Genomic DNA, 21,208 nt, shown 5'->3' with positions numbered 1-21,208 from the left:
TACTTGACCCAGATTTTGAAGTAAAAGTAATAATGAGGGTATCAACGCTCACTGCCATTGCAAAGTAAATTGAACATCATCTTCCACTGGCAGCACATCCACAACTAAATGGGGAAATCATACTGCCTTTGTACATGTTGGCACTTTCCTCTCTGAACTCTCAATAATGGTGCAACAAACAATGTGCTGGAGGAACTCAGCGGGTCGAGCAGCACCTGTGGGAGGAAAGTGTCGATGTTTCGGGTCAAAACCCTGCATCAGTTTCTTTCCTCCCACAGATACTGCTCGACCCACTGAGTTCCTCAAGCATGTTGTTACTCCAGATTCCAGCATCTGCAGTTTCTTGTATCCAAGTACCAATGCCTTGCCAGGAGCCTCAACATAAAATAGCGCGAGGTTGCTGAAATATTTTGATAAATATCCACCAAGCTTACCAGAGAGAGTTGAGGCATGTCATTTTAAGGGCAGGGCAGTTTGTAAAAGTGTGAAAAGTCTTAACTACTGCCAGGTGAACTCTCTGGCTTTCAAAATTAGCTCTTGTGAACATCCTGTCATACCTTCAGATTTTCATCACAATTAGATATTCATAATATTAAAAAATGTGATTTTTTTCTTTTTCTGTCTTATATTTAATCTGTCCTAATGTCATCTTTCTTGCCTCTTTTTATTTCCTTGTCTCTGATTTGAAATTGATTTGTCCCTTCTACCTCACATTTAGAACTCAGTCTCTGCATGCCACAGTAAGGATCCTCTGACCTGTTTGATTAAGGAAGTTCACTGAGTTCCTCAATCCCTATAAGAGGGAGTCGTTATTTTGGTCCTACAGTGTCCACAGATATACTGTGGGCAAATGTAAGTGCCAGACTGTCCAATATATCCATCAGGGATGCACGTTGGTAATAGATAGCTACCCACTTCTGTTTCCCAATTTTAACAAACGAAGTTTAGTAAAATGCAAACACTGTTGGAAGTTTAGTTTCATAAATACCACATAGCAATATTGTTACATATTGAACTGGAAACAGAGAGGCAGTGATATCCTGGACAATTTTTGATGAAGTAGTACACTGCAACCTGGGACTCTCCCTCAAATCTGTCTGTTCTCCACATTTTGGTGCCAACATATGATTATCCCACTCTCTACTGGAAAGTTCCGTGGCATTTTAAATTTCACTTCTGTTCTTACTGTCAGAAACTTGTTCTGTCATTAGCTTATCAGCTTTATTTCCCACTCATTCTGGAAGATATTTTCTTGTTTAATCTTCATTGTGTGTTACTGTGTGCTGCCACCTGGAGGGAGCAGTTGTAAGTGGGCAGACTGGGGATTTCAGTGTTGGTTGAATTGCCAGAAAGTGATTTTTAATTCCAATACTTTTCCATTTAGAATCACACATCCGTTTTCTAATTTCAGTTTTGCTTTTGCACACAATTGAAATGAAACTGTGAGCAACTGTGAACCCTGGTAAAATAAGCAGCACTGATGCGCTTGGACAGAATCCAGCCCCGTCATTTCAAGAGACATTTCAGTATTGTAAGTGTTCTTAAGGGTGACAGTAATAACATAGCAATCATCTGCAAAGGTTATTTTAGGAAGTGTACAGATGAAATAGGCCCATTCAGCTGACATTTTACCTGACACTTTCTCCACAGGCTGAAGCCGCTGCAACATGCTTGAGAAGGTCTGTTTCATCTTTCATTCCCACACATCCTGCAGAAGAAAAAATATCCCTCACTTATATCTCCCCTTTCAAGCCTCAGGGGATGCTAAAGCCTTTTACAGTGGTTGCCATTGTCATATAGGAGAAGGGGGGAACCAATTTGTGTGCAGTAAGTTCCCATAAACAAGCAGTGTGATAGATCAGAGAATCTGCTACTTTAGTCATGTTAGTTTGGGAATAAGTAATTGCCAGGACACTAAGGACTGCTCTTCTATTACATGGTACCTTGTAATGTTTTATACCTGCCAGAAAGCTGGCAGAACTGTATTTAATATTTTTTCTGATAGATGACACTCCCAGGTGAACAACAACCCCTCAATGCTGCCCAGGGGTGTCAGCCTGATTTACGCTCTCAAACTTCAGGCGTCTTTCCGACTCAGAAGCAAGATCTTTCAAATTCTGGTTTATTTTTCTATTGTGTGACACTTCCCACTTTGGGCAGCCTAGGAAGCTGTTGTTAGCATCCACTTACATCACTGGAACAAGTAGGGGGCGCTGATACAATTGTTGGACAATGCAACACTCTCGATATGGTCATCATTAATTTGCATTAATGTAGCACCATTAACTTAGTAAAATGTGCCAAGGCATCACAGAAGTATTGTTAAGGATCAGGAAGTTCTGAGCCATGGAGTTTGTGGCAGGGGAGGCAGATGGCTAATTCACTGTTCCGTAGAGAAGAGCCAGCCAGCAGTAGTAGCATACCACATCCTATACTTCTGTCCCTATGCTTTGTAGTGCAAAAGAATGGAATATGCTGGCCCATCTGACCTCTCACCCCATTCCTGGACTCACCAATGAACTAACTTGGAGGATTGGACACAGAAGGAGTAAGAGAGTGGTGATATATTTCCAGATTAAGACTGGGTGTGATTTGAAGTGAAAGTTTTAGGCGGTAGCATCCTCATGCCTGACCTCAACTATTCATTAGTGGATAAAATACCTGTGCAAACTGGGCATGGGTCATACCACTGCTAAGTTGGTATACTCTGTCCGTTTGATGCCTGAATAACAAATGTGATGCATGGTAATTTCTACCTAACTATATTTGGTAACAATGTTTTGGCCAGCCACAGAGATGACTGGATAATTCCCAGGTCAATCAAGCTAGATGCCTATGCTGCTGAATTGATCTTTTGCATGTAAGGATTCATAGAGTCAAACAGGACAGAACAGGCCCTTCAAACCACCAAGTCCATGCTGACCATTACTACATCCATACTAATCCCATTTTCCTGTATTACGTCCCTGGCCTTCTATGCCTTGGCGATTCAAGTGCTTATCTAAGTGCTTCTTAAACGTTGTGAGAGTCCCTACCTCCACCACCACTTCAGACAGCACATTCTAGATTCCAACCATTCACTTTATGAAAAATTTGCCCCTCAGATACTGGCTAAACCTCCTACATCTCGCGTTTCCTTCACTCAGTGCATTTCTTTCTGGAAAGGTCTCCCTACTTTTACCGGGAGATGTTGCCATAATTTGTTTCCCCTGCACTTTACATACATTGTTTAGTAAGTAAATTTTTGGATCACAGACAATTTTCTCTAAGTTATACATCCCACCCCAACACACTACCTGACAAAATGTTAACAACAGTACAGTTTCTACCCAAAAGATCACAGGTCATCAGTAAGGAGTAAGAAACAGCTATGGAGAATGTATTCCCCCTTAAGAATGTAACACCAGCGAGTAGTCCAAGCCATTACCTAACCCTCAGTCAGCATTATTGAGCAATGGTCAACTTATGTTAATAAAATTGAATTTCAGAAGTAGAGCACAATGTATGCTGCTACTATACTGCATGCTTAGCACAAGCAACTGAGGATGAATTTCCATGCCACTGTCGTTTGAATGTAATGTTAAACCTATGTAGTTATTTGTAGAAGAGCTGGAGACTTCTCCCAGTGCCCTTGCAAATAATGGTCCCTAAAACAGCACCACCAGAACAAATTAACCAGCGATTTATCTTATTGGTGTTTATGTGCGTATTAAAGCCCACACTTGCCTTTGGAACAATAATGTCAATCTTGCAGAAACAATTTATTGGCTGTAAAGTGCTTGAGGTATTCTGCTGATATGAAAGGGACTATATAAATGTAAACTTTTACTGTTCCATATCAATAAACTAGACAAATTCAAAATGTCTTTAGAAATAATTAACCACAACCATAACATAAAATATTGTAATCCATTTCTAACCAGCAAAAATTAAGTGAAATTGACATTTGCCATTTGTGCAGAATTGCATGATAGTGAATCAATAGATTCACTATCATGCAATTCTTACACTGTGCCTGATTCTCCTTTCTATAGATAGGCTGCAGATTTGCTATCAACCAATTACATCCCCAGTGCTTTTGCATATGTACTCCATTAGCGTTAATGTATTTCTGTCTGCCCATATAGGTTCAGTTGCAAACACTGTTCTGACCCATACGTATGCAGTCATTCCCATCTGCAAGGACAAACTGCAATGAACTACAGTCTGGATAACCTACACCGGTCCAGTCTTCGTACTCCCTCTAAACTTCCATCCAGGAGTCAGGGCTACAGTCGAATACTCAGTGCCAACAATCAGGTAAGATCAGGTATGAAATTTTGCAATTAACATATCCCAGGCTAATGAGGTCCATTGAACACTGGAGCTAACCTTGGGATAAAGTACGTTCTGCAACAGCTTGATGCATGCTTCTTTTAATGGTATCCAAACTAAACAATCAAGGAAATCCTCTTTAAACCATTTGAAATAACAAGCTGCCACAGGTGATTCAAAGACACTTCTTGTATTATTTTGTTACCGTTGCATCTTTTCACCTCTAGGATCCAATGGAGATTCCAACTAAAACTGACAGTTCAACTCCTTCTGATTGAAGTTCAGCCTGTGGACGTTTTTAAAACTCTTGTGGGCATGTTGTCAGTCTTGTTATCATTGAGCATAGTACTGAGTCAATTTAATGTTAAGCAGTCAGGGACCACCACTACTCAGGCAGACTGACGATTGACAGCAGGGGCAGTAAAAATGCCTTGCTTTGTGCGGTAAATGATTCACCTACTAGTAGCCAGGAGCTTGAGGTTACATTTATTTAGCTGCTGTTAGAAACTGTAAACTTGAAAGCCAATTACAATATGGGGTATTTGAATACCCACCACCAGTAGTACACATGTAGCATCACCGCTGTCCATACTGACTGAGTCTTAGTTCTGTAGAAGGTGCTGAGAGAATCATTGTGAGGCATCGGACAACTTGGCTTCACCTTCAGTGACCTACCTGTTGTGGATGCATCTCTTAATTGCTGGTTCAGTAGGGGTGACCCCTGCACAGTTTCTGCAGAGCAAAGTTCAGTCTTCTTATTAAGGAAATCTTTTGTCATATGGAGAGGCATTGCCATCCTGCTGAATTGAAGATATTCAGGACAGACTTGACAACTCAAGACTGGCAGCAACACTGAAGCATTTCACCGCTGCCTGTAACCTCATGCCCCACTCTACCATTAATATCAAGTCAGGGGGTCAGTCCTGGTTCAAGGAGTAGAAGGCACTGCAAAGCACAACAGAAGCAGATCTGAAGATGAAGCTACAACACAAGATTATTAAAAAGGCCTATTAAACAGCAGGTGCAGCTTACAACAGAGTTAAGCGATCCCACAAGCAATGGATTGGATAAAAAACTCCGCAGTACTGCCTCACCAACCATGAATGGTGGTACACAATTATTTAGAAAATAAATGGAGGAGGTTCAAACATTCCCATCCACGGTGATGCAGAGCCCAATATGTGAAGACCATAAACAAGGCTGAAGTGTTTGCAACCATCTTCAACCAGAGGCGTTAGGGAGACAATCCATCTCTGCCTCCTCCTGAAGGTCCCAAGTTCACAGAAATCAGTCTTCAGCCAATTCAATTTACGCTACGTGGTGTAAAGAAATGTGCATTGAGCTAGCAAAGGCTGCTGGAAAACACCTATGCTGTACTGCTGAGGAATTTGGCTTCAAAGTTGGCTGTGCCTCCAGCTGAGTTGTTGCAGCAGAGCTACAACACTGATATCTACCCAGCAATATGGAAGTTGCACAGTTTTGTCCAGTCAATGGAAAGCCAGGCAAATCCAATCTGCCTGATGTAGCAGTCCATCAGGAAAGTGATAGAGGTGGCATTGTCAGTGCTATCAGATGGTGCTTGCAAATAACCTGCTCCTTGATCCCATAGACCACTGTGCTCCAGATCTTATTACAGCCTTAGTTGAAATACGGATGTTGGAGCTAAGTTTCAATGGTGATGTATGAGTGCCTGTCTTTGACGTCAAGGCAGTATTTGACTAAAATTAAACTTCAGAGAACTGCCCACTTACTGAAATCACAGCCAGCACAAGGATGGTTGTGGTTTTTGGAGATCAATCATTCCAGCCAGGACATCACTGCAGGAGTTTCTCAGAGCAGTGTCCTCAGGCCAATCATCTTCAGCTACTTCATCAATGACTTTCCCTCTGTTATGAGTTCAGAAGTGGGAAATTCCATTCACAACTCCTCGGGTGATGAAGTAGGTTTGTAACAAGACCTGCAATATGTTCAGGCATGGCCTGATATGTGGCAAGTATCCTTATCACCACACAAGTTCCAGACAATGACCACCTTCATCTAATGTGAGAATCTATCCATTTACCTTTGACCTTGACAGCATTACTATCACTGGATCCCCTGCCACCAACGTCTTGGGGGTCACACAAGATGCTTGGAGGAACTCAGCAGGTCAGGCAGCAACTATGGAGAGAAGGGTCTTGAGCTCAAATGTCAACTGTCCATTTTTCTTCATAGATGCTGCCTGACCCGCTGAATTCCTCCAGCATCTTGTGTGTTGCTCCAGTTAATGTCTTGGGGGTGTCCACTAACCAGAAACTTCACCAAAATACTGCTGTGGCTTCAAGAAGCAGATCAGGGGCTGGGCATCCTGCAGCAGTTAACTCACCTCCTGTCTCTCCAGTGCCTTAACATCAACTAAGAGACACAATTCAGCAGTGTGATGGAATTTTCTTCACTTGCCTGGTTGACTACAACTCTAACAATACCCAAGAAACTCAGTTTAATCCAGAACATAGCGTCCTATTTATTTGGCACCCTATCCCCCACACTAAACATTTACTTTCTCCACAATGATACATACATTCTGCATGATCTGCAAATACACTGCAGCCACTTGCCATAACTTATTTGATAGCCCCAAACCTTTGACCTCTCTCTCCCAACGAGAGAAGAGCAGCAGAAACATCACCACCTCCTCCAAGCCGAACACCATCCTGACTTGGAAATATATTGCCCATCCTTCACTGGTGCCAGGACTAAACCCTGGGGCAAAGGGGAAGTATCTTTGCCATGGACTGCAGCAGTTCAGAAGAGTGTTGCACCGCCTCCATCTCTAGGGCAAGTAAAGACAATGAGTAAAGGCTGGCCTTGTCAAAGATCCCAAACCCACAAATAAATACTAAGCCTTTGTCAATGCGTTGAAAATTTGAACCCTAAACTAGATTGATGGTGAATGTGAAGTTTAACCTGAAGATCCCCTCATTGTTCAGGTTAAACCTCAAGTTCCCATGATACTATATCAGAAAAGTAGGACTCCACCTATGGTCTGGGTAAGTTTTGCTTCTCAAAACAAAGGAAATAATTGTTCATCCCATTACCACCTGTGAGGTATTCAAGTGAATACGGCTGCATTTTTTCCCTCTGTGAGACATTTCAGTTGTGATGAATTGCTACATACCATCACAGTTGTTTAAGTTAAACAATGTTTGCTGTGGCAAATTGCAAATATTGCAGCATATCCCAGCTAGAAATAATACAGAAAAGATATTTCGAAGAACATTGTCTGGGCACACACAACAGTTATAAAGGGCTAAATATTTTAATGGAGGAAACGTGAAGGAATGTTTTTAGTCTCCACTGCGTAGTGCACAGTGACAAATTCAGAGTTAATATTTGCTCCTTTTCCAGCACATAGGGTAACATATGAATTTCAAAAAGTAAAATTTGCTCCCTGTTTCTGAAGAATCCTTCTGCCTATTCTTTCCAGGAGAGGATCATTGGTAAGTCACACAAGAGAAGAAAATGATGCTGTCTCTTCCCAGTCCTGTATTTTTCTCTGTTTCAGATGCAGGAATGCTGGAGTGATTGTAATTAATGATACCTTTTACATTAAGAACAGCACACAACTAGTAAAATTGGGTCCATTTTTCAGCTGGTGATGTGTGTGACTGTTGAATTTGATCTGTGGACAAGAAAGAACACTTATTACCTCAGTACTATAGCAGTGAATGCATTTGTGCTGAGCCCAATGATAATTCTTGTTGAGTGATGAACAAAGCAGCCCCATGTTTCTATTTCCCCCTAGAATTTGCCATCCGGATGTTGCTTCTTGGTGCAGGTCAGGTTTATGAGGCTGAGGAACATGTAGGGTGAAAGGAGATGTATCTAATTTTTATATGAAGTGTATAGATTGAATGTATTTTTGGGTCGGCATTGTCAGTGAATCTCGACTAAGGCTCATTAGTCTTTGTTGCAAAAGTATCTCTAATTATGGGTTCTTTGAAAGACTGGGGATATTCCAGGAACTGTTTATATTTCAACCATCTGTCAAAGAAAGTACACTGCAGCCAAGGCTTAAGGACCTCAGTACAAGCTTAGAAACAATTAGTAATACATTATTACCACTACTACGACAATCAGGGCAACTCAGTGAATTTCTCAGTTTGCAAGACTCTAAATCAACCTGTATAATACTTAGAACCATAGAACTATAGAACCATAGAACCATACAGCACAAAACAGGCCCTTCGGCCCACCATGTTATGCCGTCCATCAAACCACCCTCACACTATCTAAACCTTACCTCTCGCATATCCCCCTATCTCACATTCCTCCATGTGCCAATCCAACAAACTCTTGAACCTGTCCAATGTATCTGCTTCCACCACCACCCCAGGCAGTGCATTCCATGCACCAACCACTCTCTAGGTGAAAAATCTCCCCCTGACGTCTCCCCTGAACCTCCCACCCATAACCTTAAAGCCATGCCCTCTTGTCTTGAGCATTGGTGCCCTGGGAAGGAGGCACTGGCTGTCTACTTTATCTATTCCTCTCAATATTTTATATACCTCTATCATGTCTCCTCTCATCCTCCTCCTTTCCAGTGAATAAAGCCCTAGCACCTTAAGCCTCTCCTCATATTCCATACGCTCTAATCTAGGCAGCATCCTGGTAAATCTCCTCTGCACCCTCTCCAACGCCTCCACATCTAGCTCTGAAGCTGTCAGCTGTGTTTTGCAGGAGTTCAAAAAAGTTGTAAAATATGAAGACTCAACAACTCAACCCATCCGATTGGATGGATGGATCTTCATCATTGAAAGAAATCACTTGTGAGGTGACCATCCCTGCAAAGTACCTTTTATCCACATCTCACTAAACCTCCACAGTATATGCTGGCCATATTATTTCTTGTACACATTTGATAAACTTTTATTTTGTGAGGGCTTCACTGTAGTCATGGACTCAAAATGGGCTGGATTTGGCATTAAAATTGTTGGGTAGTACGATCTAATCAAAACCAGGTATATTCATGAAGTTGCTACCAATGAAGCAACAGGAATGAAGGTCATATTGTAAGTTTATTGAATCTCCCAATAATATGATGTTTTTCTGGTTGTCCAAGATTCAAGGAAGACAATATCTAACTGGTAGTTTCACAAATTATGCTGTTGTCCTCAGGTGATAAATTTGCAAAAGACATTTTTTCCTGTAGTTAGATATAAAAACTTCTGTTGATTCCAAGCGCAACCCCAAATTAAATCCAGCCAGATTTTTCTGAAACTATCAGTATAAGGATAAGCATTTAAGTAAAGTAATATTAAAGCTATTTTCAATGCTTGATATAGTAGTAGATAGTGAATCTTAGTCTTGGAGGATAACTTCAGCAGAAGAATGGCAGAAGCTCTGGTGAAAAGGCATACGTGGCCATTTTTCTCTTTAGGTTCTGGCAACCTTCCAGCAGATGTCCCCTGAAAAAACTTTGGGCAGAACATTTGAGCACCTAATCTCAACATTAAACATTGCCTCAGATTAAAGGAAATGTAAAGCACACACATGGACATATCTGTAGAAAATGACTAGAAAATATGTCAGCACTTGCAGACTCCCCCCATACATTTGTGCTGGGGTTACCTGAGATATACTTAAGGCACATTATATAACCTCTCTCAAGTGGTGGCTGCCCAGATTTGTCCCTTGACCCAACTCTCAGCAGAATAGTTCCATGGCTCCCATGTAACCTTTTCTCCTGTGGTCTCACAAATAAGATTTCTAATTAAGTAGCAGCCTGGAGCAGATTGCTGGAGGTTTGTGGAGATTCTTGGGTTTCATAGAACTCGTACAACCAACAGACACCGGAATATCTCATTCTATCAGTCAGAAATAGATTTAGACCCAGATTTTAGAGATGAAACGTTAGTGTGTAATCCACTATCCCAATTACAGCACTTCACAAACTGTGATTGGGAACTTTAACCTGAGAAGTGTTGGAATGGAGAGTTTGTGAGGGTTGGAGGTAGGTACAAAATTAAAAATATTAAATGCATTTTACAAAGACAATTGCCTGGGTTAAGAAGAACAATTTCCAGCTTTGCTGCATTAAATATTTAGTAGAAACATTGCTAAAAGTTTAACGAGATAACCTAACATGGAACAAATTTGCCTCCATTAATAGGGAATGTGTTTGCTTCATAACAGATTGACGATGCTGATTTGAACAGGCAGTTCGAAGTAGTGTGTGAGTCAGTCTTTGGTGAAATGGAATCGCAGGCTGTGGAGGCTCTCGATCTGCCTGGCTGCTTTCGCATGCGAAGCCACAGCTATCTACGTGCCATTCAAGCTGGTTGCTCACAGGATGACGACTGCTTGTCTGTATTTTCTATGTCAGCACCCGTGATGCCTACTACAAGTGTCAGTGCTATTAAACCCAGTGCATGTAAGTACTGTCAGTGAGCATGAGGATCCAAACGTCCATTTTTTACTGAAGTGGTTCCAAGTCCATCCATTTCCACAGACCAATCCTCCAGACCCATTTTGAACTCTTTGTATCGGAAGGTAATATGCAATGGCTACAGAAGCAGGGTTTACAGTATACATTTCTATATTTAGATGGAGTTTAAATAAGCTACGAGAGTTTCTTAAATAACTTTTCAATATTTTACTGATTTGTAAATAGAATTCCAGGCATAAGTGTAAGAAAGGTGAAAGATTTAAAAGGGACCTGAGGGGCAACTACTTCATGCAGAGGGTGGTGCGTATATGGACTGACCTGCCAGAGGAAGTGGTTGAGGCAGGTACAATAACAACATTCAAAAGAGATTTGGATAGGCAAATGGATAGGAGTGGTTTAGAGGGATATGGGCCAAAGGCAGGCAACTGGAACTAGCTGGGTGGGCACCTTGGTTGGAATGGACGAGTTGGGCCGAAGGGCCTGTTTCCATTGTGTATTACTCTATGATAGCGTAGGTTTTGCCTGACACAATTCATTAGCCTTTTGATTTCCTATTGCTTTAAATAATGTGATATTTACTCTGGTTCTCTATGGAACCTTATATTCAGCCAGTTTTGTGGTTCTGATATGCTGGGTGTGATAGAGGTCAAGAATGTTGCACCATAACTTCCCTGTACAACTGGTGTAATGGAAGAAAATTACCACAGGTCTACTCAGGGCTGGAACTGCCCTCTTCTTCAGTCTCCGTTAGGTTTTATATTAGTGGGTGAAATATTTTCTACAAACTCATTCTTCTCAGATGCATTTCAAGTGTTATTATACTGCTCCTTTTTATAAGCATGGCAAATAAGTTCTAACATTAAAATAATAATACATTTAAAGACCTATTTTAGATTTTATTCTGAATTCAATCAGCCTAGCAAGAGGTGAGATAGATTATATTCAACTAATGCACTTCAGTCACTATACTAAGGAACCCAATTATTTATTGCAGTTTATCAAATCCTGCAAGACAAATGCAGGAGGTGGTGGGGTTATCGCCATGAAAAGGACAGCTTGGATTAGAGCTAAGTGCCAAGGTCTGTCAACTCAGTTCCTACAATAACAGGTCTCAAGTCAAGATAAATCCCCCACAGCTTTACTGCCTTAACCTTGGGTCTGGTCAAAATTAAAGCTATAATCTGATATCTAAATTCAGGTCTCAGACTGATGGATATGTGTCAAACTGCAAATGAACTTGGGCAGACTCAATTCATTTCCTTCTGGCCATAAATCCTTCATAAAAGGGTTGGAGCTCAATTGGTAATTACCTTTAGAGAGGCTACAACATGGTTGAAGGCAAAAATTTTACACTTCTGCGGTGAGCAGCAATTTTTCAAGGATGCTGTTCAAGCAGGTTATAGAGGCTTTGCTTCATTTAACCTGGAAGTGGATTTTCTCAAGATTGAATCCCTGAAATAAGAATTCTTTTGAACATGCATAAGCAAGAAAAACTTTTTCAGGCAAGACCTTTTTGACCAACCATTCGTTTTTTGATTGACTGCACTTTACAAATTTCTCTAATTTTAGTCTGGAAATTATAGTTGCTCTTAAGACTCCTTGAAGTTCCTTTTCACTTCTAAGCACCCTGTCCTTAAGGACTTTTCATGGAGATCACTTGATCTTCTGAGTTGAAATTGGTGGATCTAGATATTCAAAAAAGTGATGTCAACAGAAATATAGAACAAAGAATTGGCTCCTGACCTTAGATTTTGCAAAATGGAAATCCTATAGCTTTCTAGCCATCAATTTCAACCAACTTAGCAGGGATAAAGAGTGAAATTCACAGAACTAACTGGGGGATGATTTCATAAAGAAGTAAATGCAGTCATGCAACATTGATAATATCTTTATGCATTGCATAACATTAGCATATTCATCATTCCATTTTGCACAGTGATTGACAGGAGACACTGCACAGGGAGTGTGAGTTATATTTTCCTGTAGCGTTCACCCTGAACCACATGGGAACTGAATTGAATTGTTGCTTAAGTCTCTAAGCAGCAATTTCTCGCAAAAGTCTCTTGCAATACTGCACTTAGCTTAAAATAGAACCCATCAAGACTATATCGAACTGTTGACAAGATCTCAGCTGCCAAGCTAACGGGTGCATCTGGAGATAGATTTTTCAATTAGAATGGTATCATAGGATAAGTAATTGTTGCTGTGGGAAATATTAATAGTTGCTCTGGGAACAACTCTTCAGTTGTTTGTGTTTTGGATTATGATTGAACGTCAAAGAGAGATCAGTAGGAACTGAGGGTGTGCGGAAGTTTCGAGTTAGATCTCCATGTTACCAGAAAGCTAAGCCTGAGAGGTAAATAAAATACAAAGCCACCATTACAAACTGAAAGCATTTATTTCCCGGTAAGCTAGACGTTTTATTTCACCCTTGGAGCTTGCCTGTAGAAAACATATTATTTTCGAAAACATTGCATTTCATGACAGATGTACATGGCAAAAATGTTTGAAGATTTGAGAGCTGTATAGTATTTTCACTTCCTAGATTCAGGCTTCAGTACGGTCTGATATTCAAGGTGTGTCTGTCACAGATGTTGGCTGAGAGGAGTTTAATGAGGTAGTAAGGAGATTTATTGTGCAGCATCAGAGATCAATAGATGTGAAGGATGATCACAGAGATCTGACTCACTCTTTCTTTTGTTGGTCTCTGCTATAATCCATGAAGAATTGTTCTCAGCAGTCCAGCTGATTGTCATGACAACATCCTCAGATTAATAACGAGCAGACCATTCTGAAGCCTTTTTCCAAAGGAGCCAATTAGATTCATTCGGTATATTTCTCAATTTAGTAAATAGAGCTATCATATGAAGTTCAGCTTTGAACCCTGGCTATCTGAATTTCTCTTTGATTTCATCAGGATACGCAACTGAGTCAAAATGAATGTTAATAGTCAATGCAAACCACAGTCATCCGCGAATTTGCCTGTTGATATGAAGATCAAAGATATATTCCACATTATTTATAATAGGTGCTTTCATTTATTTTTCCATCTTCCTCACATCTCATCCATATGATTCTGAAATTGTTGATTCATATTCCAGCTTCATAGGAATAGGCAGTTCTTATATATAAGTGCAGAAGTAGACTTCCGGGAGGGTAAATTGATAACAGGAGGCATCACAACCTAGTCTCCTGCTCCTGTCATTCTCAAAATATGTGCATCACTGGCAAAAGCAGCATACAGTTGCCGAGAGAAGATGGCAGTGAGTTTTCTGCTTGAATCACTTGAGGCATTTTTGACTAATACAGGGTGAATGGCCCTATAGATAAAGTACAAGAGGATCAGGGTGCCAATGAACTATACTCCAGTACTAGTCTCTCCACAGGCAAAGAGAAAATTGGAAATAATTAGGGAAAATAAGATTCTCTCAATCTGAGTAAATTTGAATTAAATATAATCACAGTGAACCTGCTTCAAATTGTGTGTTATATTTATATTCGGGTAAGGAGGACAGATGGCAGAAACTGCATTATCCATGAACAATATTCAAGAACCATACACATTTCCTCTCCATAAATGCCTCCAGCTTGCTTTCAAAAACAAAGTTGCATTCTTCAACTGTGCCTGCATCTCTTCTCTTTTCTCATATTCTATTTCCTCTCCTGGTGTTTCTTTTGAATCTGTAAAGTGTTGAGAAACATTAAAAGGCAAGGGAGGCTGGCACTATAAAAGTATTGATGTGTGGTAATCTGAAAACATTTTATCTTGTCCGCCACTATTTTTACCCCTTGCCTTGCTTACAAAGTGTGAAATTCTGTCCGTTACATGCAGCTCACAAGGCCATTCGAATTAAGGCCAGGTAAGACAGACAAACATCAGCAGCCAATGGCTGCTGGCTATCCATTAGCGTTGCCAAAACATTCTTGTTTTTTTTCCCAGGCCATAGGGTCCATCTTTCATGGATAGGAGATTGGAATCCAAAGTATGGAAATGGGAATTAGATATTTAGCCATATTGTGAGGTGAGGGTCTTGCCTGTGAGCAAAGTAATACAATAAAATATACAATTTGGAGCATTAAAGCATCTGGACCAAATGAGTAAGGTGTATCTGAACTGATGCCCTAGTAATCCTGCCTTGGATATGTCTGGTCTCCCAACTTAAGAAAGGTTATACTTGCATTAGAGGGAGTATAATGAGAGTTCACCATATTAATTTCGGCAAAGGCTGATATTGCCTACAAAGAGGAATTAACCAAACTGGGCCAATCCCCTCAAGCTTAGAGAAATAAATGATGATCAATATTCTAATGGAGTGCAGGAATTATGTTTTTCCTTGCTTAGGGTATCTTGAACTTGTAGTCATGGTTTTAAAATAAGGGGTCACCTTTTTAAGGAGTGAAATGAGGATTAATTTCTTCACCCAGAGAGCAGTAAATCTTCAAAACTTTCTTCCCAAGACTATGGAGGCTAATTCACAGGGTATATGTAAGAGAGATTGATAGACTTCTGGATACTAAGGGAAGCAAGGTTACTACAGAAAGTAGTGTTGGGGTAAAAAAAAATCAGCCTGATCTTACTGAATGGTGGAGAAGGTACAGGGGACCAAATGGCCTATTCCTGCTTCTATTTCTTAGGTTCATATGTGTCTTATAACAAGGAGGACCATTCATTTACAATGCCAGATTGAACCCATGGCACTGAGTATTCTGAATGCTTGAAAGTTACGTTGTGATGCAGTGGGCAAACATAGCTGGAAGTGGATCAGGCTACAGTATTCCCACAATAAGGAAACATATCCCCATCACATATCAGTGGTGGATTGTTGCATTTTCCACCATTTGGTGACTTTGTAAACAGTGTCATTCTAAATGTAAAACATTGAATTCCGTATTCTAATACACTTCTACCTTGAAACCCACTTCTAGCATTTAATTATAAGAAAGCTCCTCCAATTCCTCCACGAATGGCTACAAAACCAATTATCTCAGTGACGGCCCAAAGCAGCACAGAGTCAACCCAGGATGCATACTTGCAGAATGAAGTGAACCGACCCACTTCCTGGTCAAAAGACATTAAATCCCAGTGCAATTCAACAGACAGTCTTGACAGTACCAAAGCACTGAACCTGGCCTTGGAATCCTTTGCCCCAAGTCGTTCTTCAATGAAGAGCTCCGAGGGAATTGGAATTAATAAAGTCATCTTGAGTCGCGATGAACCAAAGCTACAGCCACGCCAAAGGAAGTGGCGTTCATCTGTAGGGATACAGGTAATCACTTTCTTAACTCTTTAATGAATGAGAATTGATAAATTGGCCTATTTGTTTTAGCGTGTTGTTGAAATATATATGTGTGGCCCACTTGATTCATCTTCCTGTTGCTTTGTTGAGACAGGGCTGACATCTGAAAGCCTGAACTGGGACTGGAAGTTTGATGTAGGAGGCCATGGTTGGGTCCTGGGAGGTGGAGGGTGCAATTATGAAGACCTAACTGGATCCAGTGTAGTGGTTTCAGCTGCCTTGTGAGGGGTGGAGATGGAGATCAGAACCTTGATTGTGGAGGACCAGGAAGTCAACAAGTGGAGGAAGAAGGATAAAAGTAAATAATGGAACTTATCAAAGGGAATGGTACATGGGAAGTGATCTCAATTGATGCATTATCAGATGTGCAAGCACAACTCAGATTGATGAGTACCTGACAACATTTTACAAAGATGCAAAATGAACTGGGAATGTGTTTATTGCATTTTATTGTGCGATAAGCTCTTTTCAGTTCTGTGGAATTGAACAAAATGGGGTTTTTGTGAAATAATTCCTAAACCAATATTTTTTACTTTTACAGTTTTTCTGTCTTTCAATAGACCTATCAAGGCAAAAACCTCCCTTTTTTTATGATCAAGTCCTAAGATGTTTAATGAGAGTTTTTTTTCACAGCTGTCAACCTCTATCTCAAAAGAAATATGTGAAATATCATCCAGGAAATATCAAAAAGCTCCTCAGTGAACTTTTTTCAATACCCCACATTTAATTGCTGCTGTCAAGCAACATGTTTTAACTCTTATATGTTTAGCTTCTTAATGCTGTGAAGGAGCACAAACATGCAAATATCTATTGAGAACACACGTGTCATGTTAACCCTTCTTGTTCCATTGAGCTCAAAATGCTTTTCCAGCTGGTCACTACCAATAGTGGCATCAGTGCTGACCATTCTAAGGATCTCTTAAGGGAGGTTCCTTAATTATATTATCATGTACGGAAAATTATGGGCAGTTTCCAATTATTGCCATGTTAAGACAGCATGGTTGAAATGTAGGAAAGGGCAGGAAAGCTTCACAGGCTGTCATATGGGGCTATGCTGACTCTTTTTACTGTGGGTCTGAATCGAGCTGGATTCATCCTCCTGTGGGGTCTCACTTGTCGTAATCCATGGTTTGGATGCAGAGGGCCAAATGAGCAAATACTCCCTCAGCAGCCCATCCATTCCCACTCGTACCAGGTGGACATGTTGTGAGGCTTACCCAGCCTTTAGCAATGAATCGTTGGCCCAGAACACCCCAACTGCATTTGACAAGAGGCAAGGCTGGTGGTGGAGCCTCAGCTACAGGCTCTATAACAATTTTCAAAAGTTCCTAATATACAGACATTAAAAAATCATTAAAATAGCATTAACTAATTTACAAAATAAAAATAACTTAGAACATTTAAAAAAAATAAAAAAACTATAAATTTGATTAAAGATACATTAAAACACTAAGAGATCATTAAAAGCATTAATACAAAGTAAGATGAATTAAAAATAAACAGCTCAAAGTTTCCTCCTAATCTCCAGGTCAGAATTTCCTATAAAAATGAATGCAAGTTCTGATTTTAATCCAAGATCGCTGAGATGGATTCCCATCACATTGTTGGGGGAACAAACAATCAGCTGGAGGAACTCAGTGGGTCGAGCAGCATCTGTGGGAGGAAAGGAATCATCAAGATATCGTTTCTCACTCATAGATGCTGCTTGACCCGCTGAGTTCCTCCAGCAGATTGTTTGTTGCCCCAGATTCCAATATCTGCAGTCTCTTGTGTCTGCATTGTTAGGAAAGCCTAGCATTTATGAACTTGGCCACTAGATTCCAGTCTGAATCCAGAGACAGAGTAGGGTAAGTATCTATCTCCTAGCTTGATGTGCACATCCAGTGGGAGACATAAACCTGGGGCTCACCTACCAGGGAGCAGTTACACACCAGCAGTTCCCTTTGGAGTGTGTCAGCCACAACCAGCACAATTTGTCCTGTTGCCATTGAAAGGGAAAGCTGGGTAAATTTGGCACATGGTAACATGGCCCATGGAAGTTCATTCCTGAAATGAATTCATTCTGTCAAAGTGGGTGTTGTGTGAAAAGGTTCTTTTGGAATCCTAAAGATCGAGGGCTCTGGACACAGGCTTTGGAATTTAAAAGTAGTTTAATCACAAAGGCAAATGTGAGGACAGAATGAATGGGAACAGATGCACTCTCACACACGCAGGAGACCGCGAACGTGAGGGGGAATCGCAATAAGGATAAGATACACACACACACACAAACACACAATAGACAAGGTACAGCTAATCAAGGGATAAACACTTCAATGCCTGAATACCCTGAGCCAAACAAGCATTGGCTCTAACACTGCGTGGAATCTGACTAAGACAGTCCCAAACCACATGGTGGTGCACACTCTTACCAGTGGTCTCTGCAGCATTGTCTCACTATTCCTGGGGCAGTCGAGAGAGGAAGGGCCAGGAATGTGCAGCACTCTTTATGGTGCTAGGAGGCTGGGTGGAGCCTAGCCAGGTGATTTAGACAGGCCAATGGTTTGGGGGTCAAGGACAAAGGTGCCTGCCACGGCCAATGGTCAGGCAGGTTCAAGGACAAAGGTGCCTCTCCAAAGCCAATCCCTATGCCCACACCTGATGGGTGGGGTGGAGCCACACCTTGATTGACAGTGATATCACTTCCGATCCAAACAGCAATGCTGTCCTCCGACCAGCGGGATCAGTGTTGTTATGGTCACGTGACAGCCATGTGCTCTCATACTACAGTGGGTAACTTCCAGTATGTGCAGTTTGCATTTTGTAACCCATCACTTGCCAGAGCATAGGTCAGAGATCTACAAAGTGGTAGCCCTCTCCCTGCACTAAGTCCTTTTGAGTGCAATGCACGATTGAACTTACAGGATTGCAAAGCTGATGTTTATCATTCTGCTCCTCAATAGCAATTATGCCTTATTCCTCTTTGAATTATTCACCTTCTTCTGCCTCCAACAGATCCTCCAAGTGGATGAGACAGTGCCAATGTTGGCACTGACTATTTCCCAAAGTCAGTGCCTTTATGCATGTTAGCAGGCTACCCTCCTCCTTGAATTAAAAGCTCCCCCTTACCTTGTTCACTGGCTTTGCTCAGTCTATTCCCTGGGACTGCTTGTTATTTTGAATAACTGGCTACTTGTGTTCCTGGCAAGTGTGAGATGCCTCAGTGTCTCCATCATAAACATCCACAAGTGAATCAAAACTGTTTTAGGAAACCTGCTTTCTATGTTTGTCCAAAGCGATGGCACAAGTCATATTGAACTATTCGATGACATCACAAGATGTCACCATGTTAGTTACACAAAATGACAGCATGAAGCTGCCATACAGTGATTCTGGCTGCTATCTCATTTCGGCCGAAACAATGTCTTTATGAAAGGAATACTAGTCGTGGGACCACACTCTTTAAAATTTTGAAACAGTGAAGGTACTTTAGTTAGTTCATGATATCATAAGGAGCTTTGTGACATCAGAGTAGTTACTGCAACATCATAAGGAATATATCTATATGTCTTGTTTTGTTTTCCACATAACCAACAAGAGTTAAAAGCAAATTGCTCAATATTGCCAACTTCACGCTCCTGGACTGCCACTTCTTATCCTGCTAATGAACTCATGACCTGGGAATGTGCAATTTTCTGGTATACATTCCCAACCAATACCAAAGAGCAAAACCTTTATCTCTATAAATGGGTTTACGTGTACAGCCCTTTTTTAACCTTAAGAAGAAGAGTTGTCAATGTCAGTATGTGAGTTTGGTTGTAAAATATTAAACCAAGGAGAATAAATGAATACTTTTAACTGCAGCAATGCACACAAAATGCTGGAGGAATTCAGCAGGTCAGGCAGCCTCTCTGGAGGGAAATAAATAGTTGATGTTTTGGGCCGAGACCCTTCATCAGGGCTGTCTCTGCCCAAAACTTGGACTGTTCATTTTCCTCCATAGATGCTGCCTGACCTGCTGAGTTCCTCCAGCATTTTGTGTGTGTTGCTCGAAATTTCCAGCATCTGTGGTCTGTTTTGTGTCTACTTTTAACTGCAGACTGTTTCCTTGTAGTATCCAAAAAATGGCCTCTTCTTCTACAGAATATTGCAAATAAACAAAGGTGGCTTCCTGTTTTAACTCTCCCTCTATGCTTGGCCCATTGCCCAGTCCCTCATTGCTGACAGGGTGGTTGTTTACTTAAAGGAGTTTCTCAATTCCCTCTTTCTTACTGGCTTCAGAAAGAGTATCTTAAAAAGAAGAAAATCAGTCACAAGTACACTATTAAAATATTCTTTTAAAACCTAGCAGAATAAAGTAAATGCAAAAACATATCTCTCAAAATCATAGCTGCCAATCAAAGAAATAATTTCAAATATACACAAGAGATACAAGGATTCAGTTGAATGATTGGGCTCTCCCCCAGTGAATCAAGTTCTCTCCAGCACTTGACTGTTGCTGGAAGAATCTAGCTGAAACTTACTAATAATGGCACTTTGAACATAATGGACTAAGATACATACTCTCAGGGTATAGATGCATGTATCACCAACATTTACATTCTATATCAGCAGCTCTTTGGCTGATATAATGTCCACTAGAAAGCCAGTGCCATTTTTCTTTAAATATAGATTATTTTTTCATCCTAAAGAAAGGAAACAAAATAAAACACTACTGCATTAAATAGCTTTATCTCTGTTGCGTATGTGAAGGCAGTCTGTGACGTTTTGTAAAATCCAATGTTTCCTAAGTTCTTTATTTTTTCTATTTAGTCACGCCTGATAAATCTATTTCTTGTTCAGTGCCTATAACAAGATCTCATTTTGTTTCATTGCATCAGGTGGATAGTTCAGAGACTATGACTGATTCTGACACAGACAGTAAAGGCCTTCGAGAATTCCATTCTATTGGGGTGCAGGTTGAAGATAATAAACGGTAAGCCAGCAATCCTAATTCATTAGAAAATGATCATTTATTTTATCACTTGTGGAATCAGACACTCAGACATCAGAGAAGAAAACCATTTGGTGCATTGAAAGAGTTTTCCAATTAGTCCCACTCCCTTGCTTTTTCTCCATAACCCTGCAATTACTTATCTGTTTTAATTATTTATCAAATCTCTTCTGAGAATTGCTATTGAATCTGTTTCTA

At 40.6% G+C, this 21,208-nt stretch overlaps 1 protein-coding gene across 1 annotated transcript in view; it reads left to right on the top strand.

The window, feature by feature from the left end:
* The window catches only part of LOC127581607 (disks large-associated protein 2-like), a 464,246-nt gene that overhangs the window by 425,940 nt on the left and 17,098 nt on the right, over positions 1–21,208 (top strand). The window contains exons 7-10 of the mRNA XM_052036111.1: positions 4,128–4,299; positions 10,489–10,726; positions 15,668–16,008; positions 20,898–20,992. Coding sequence (XP_051892071.1) covers positions 4,128–4,299; positions 10,489–10,726; positions 15,668–16,008; positions 20,898–20,992 — 846 coding nt within the window. The remainder of the gene's footprint in view (positions 1–4,127; positions 4,300–10,488; positions 10,727–15,667; positions 16,009–20,897; positions 20,993–21,208) is intronic.

The sequence above is a fragment of the Pristis pectinata genome, chromosome 22, assembly GCF_009764475.1.
Source record: "Pristis pectinata isolate sPriPec2 chromosome 22, sPriPec2.1.pri, whole genome shotgun sequence".
NCBI lineage: Eukaryota > Metazoa > Chordata > Chondrichthyes > Rhinopristiformes > Pristidae > Pristis > Pristis pectinata.
This window is presented reverse-complemented; position numbering and strand designations above follow the sequence as displayed.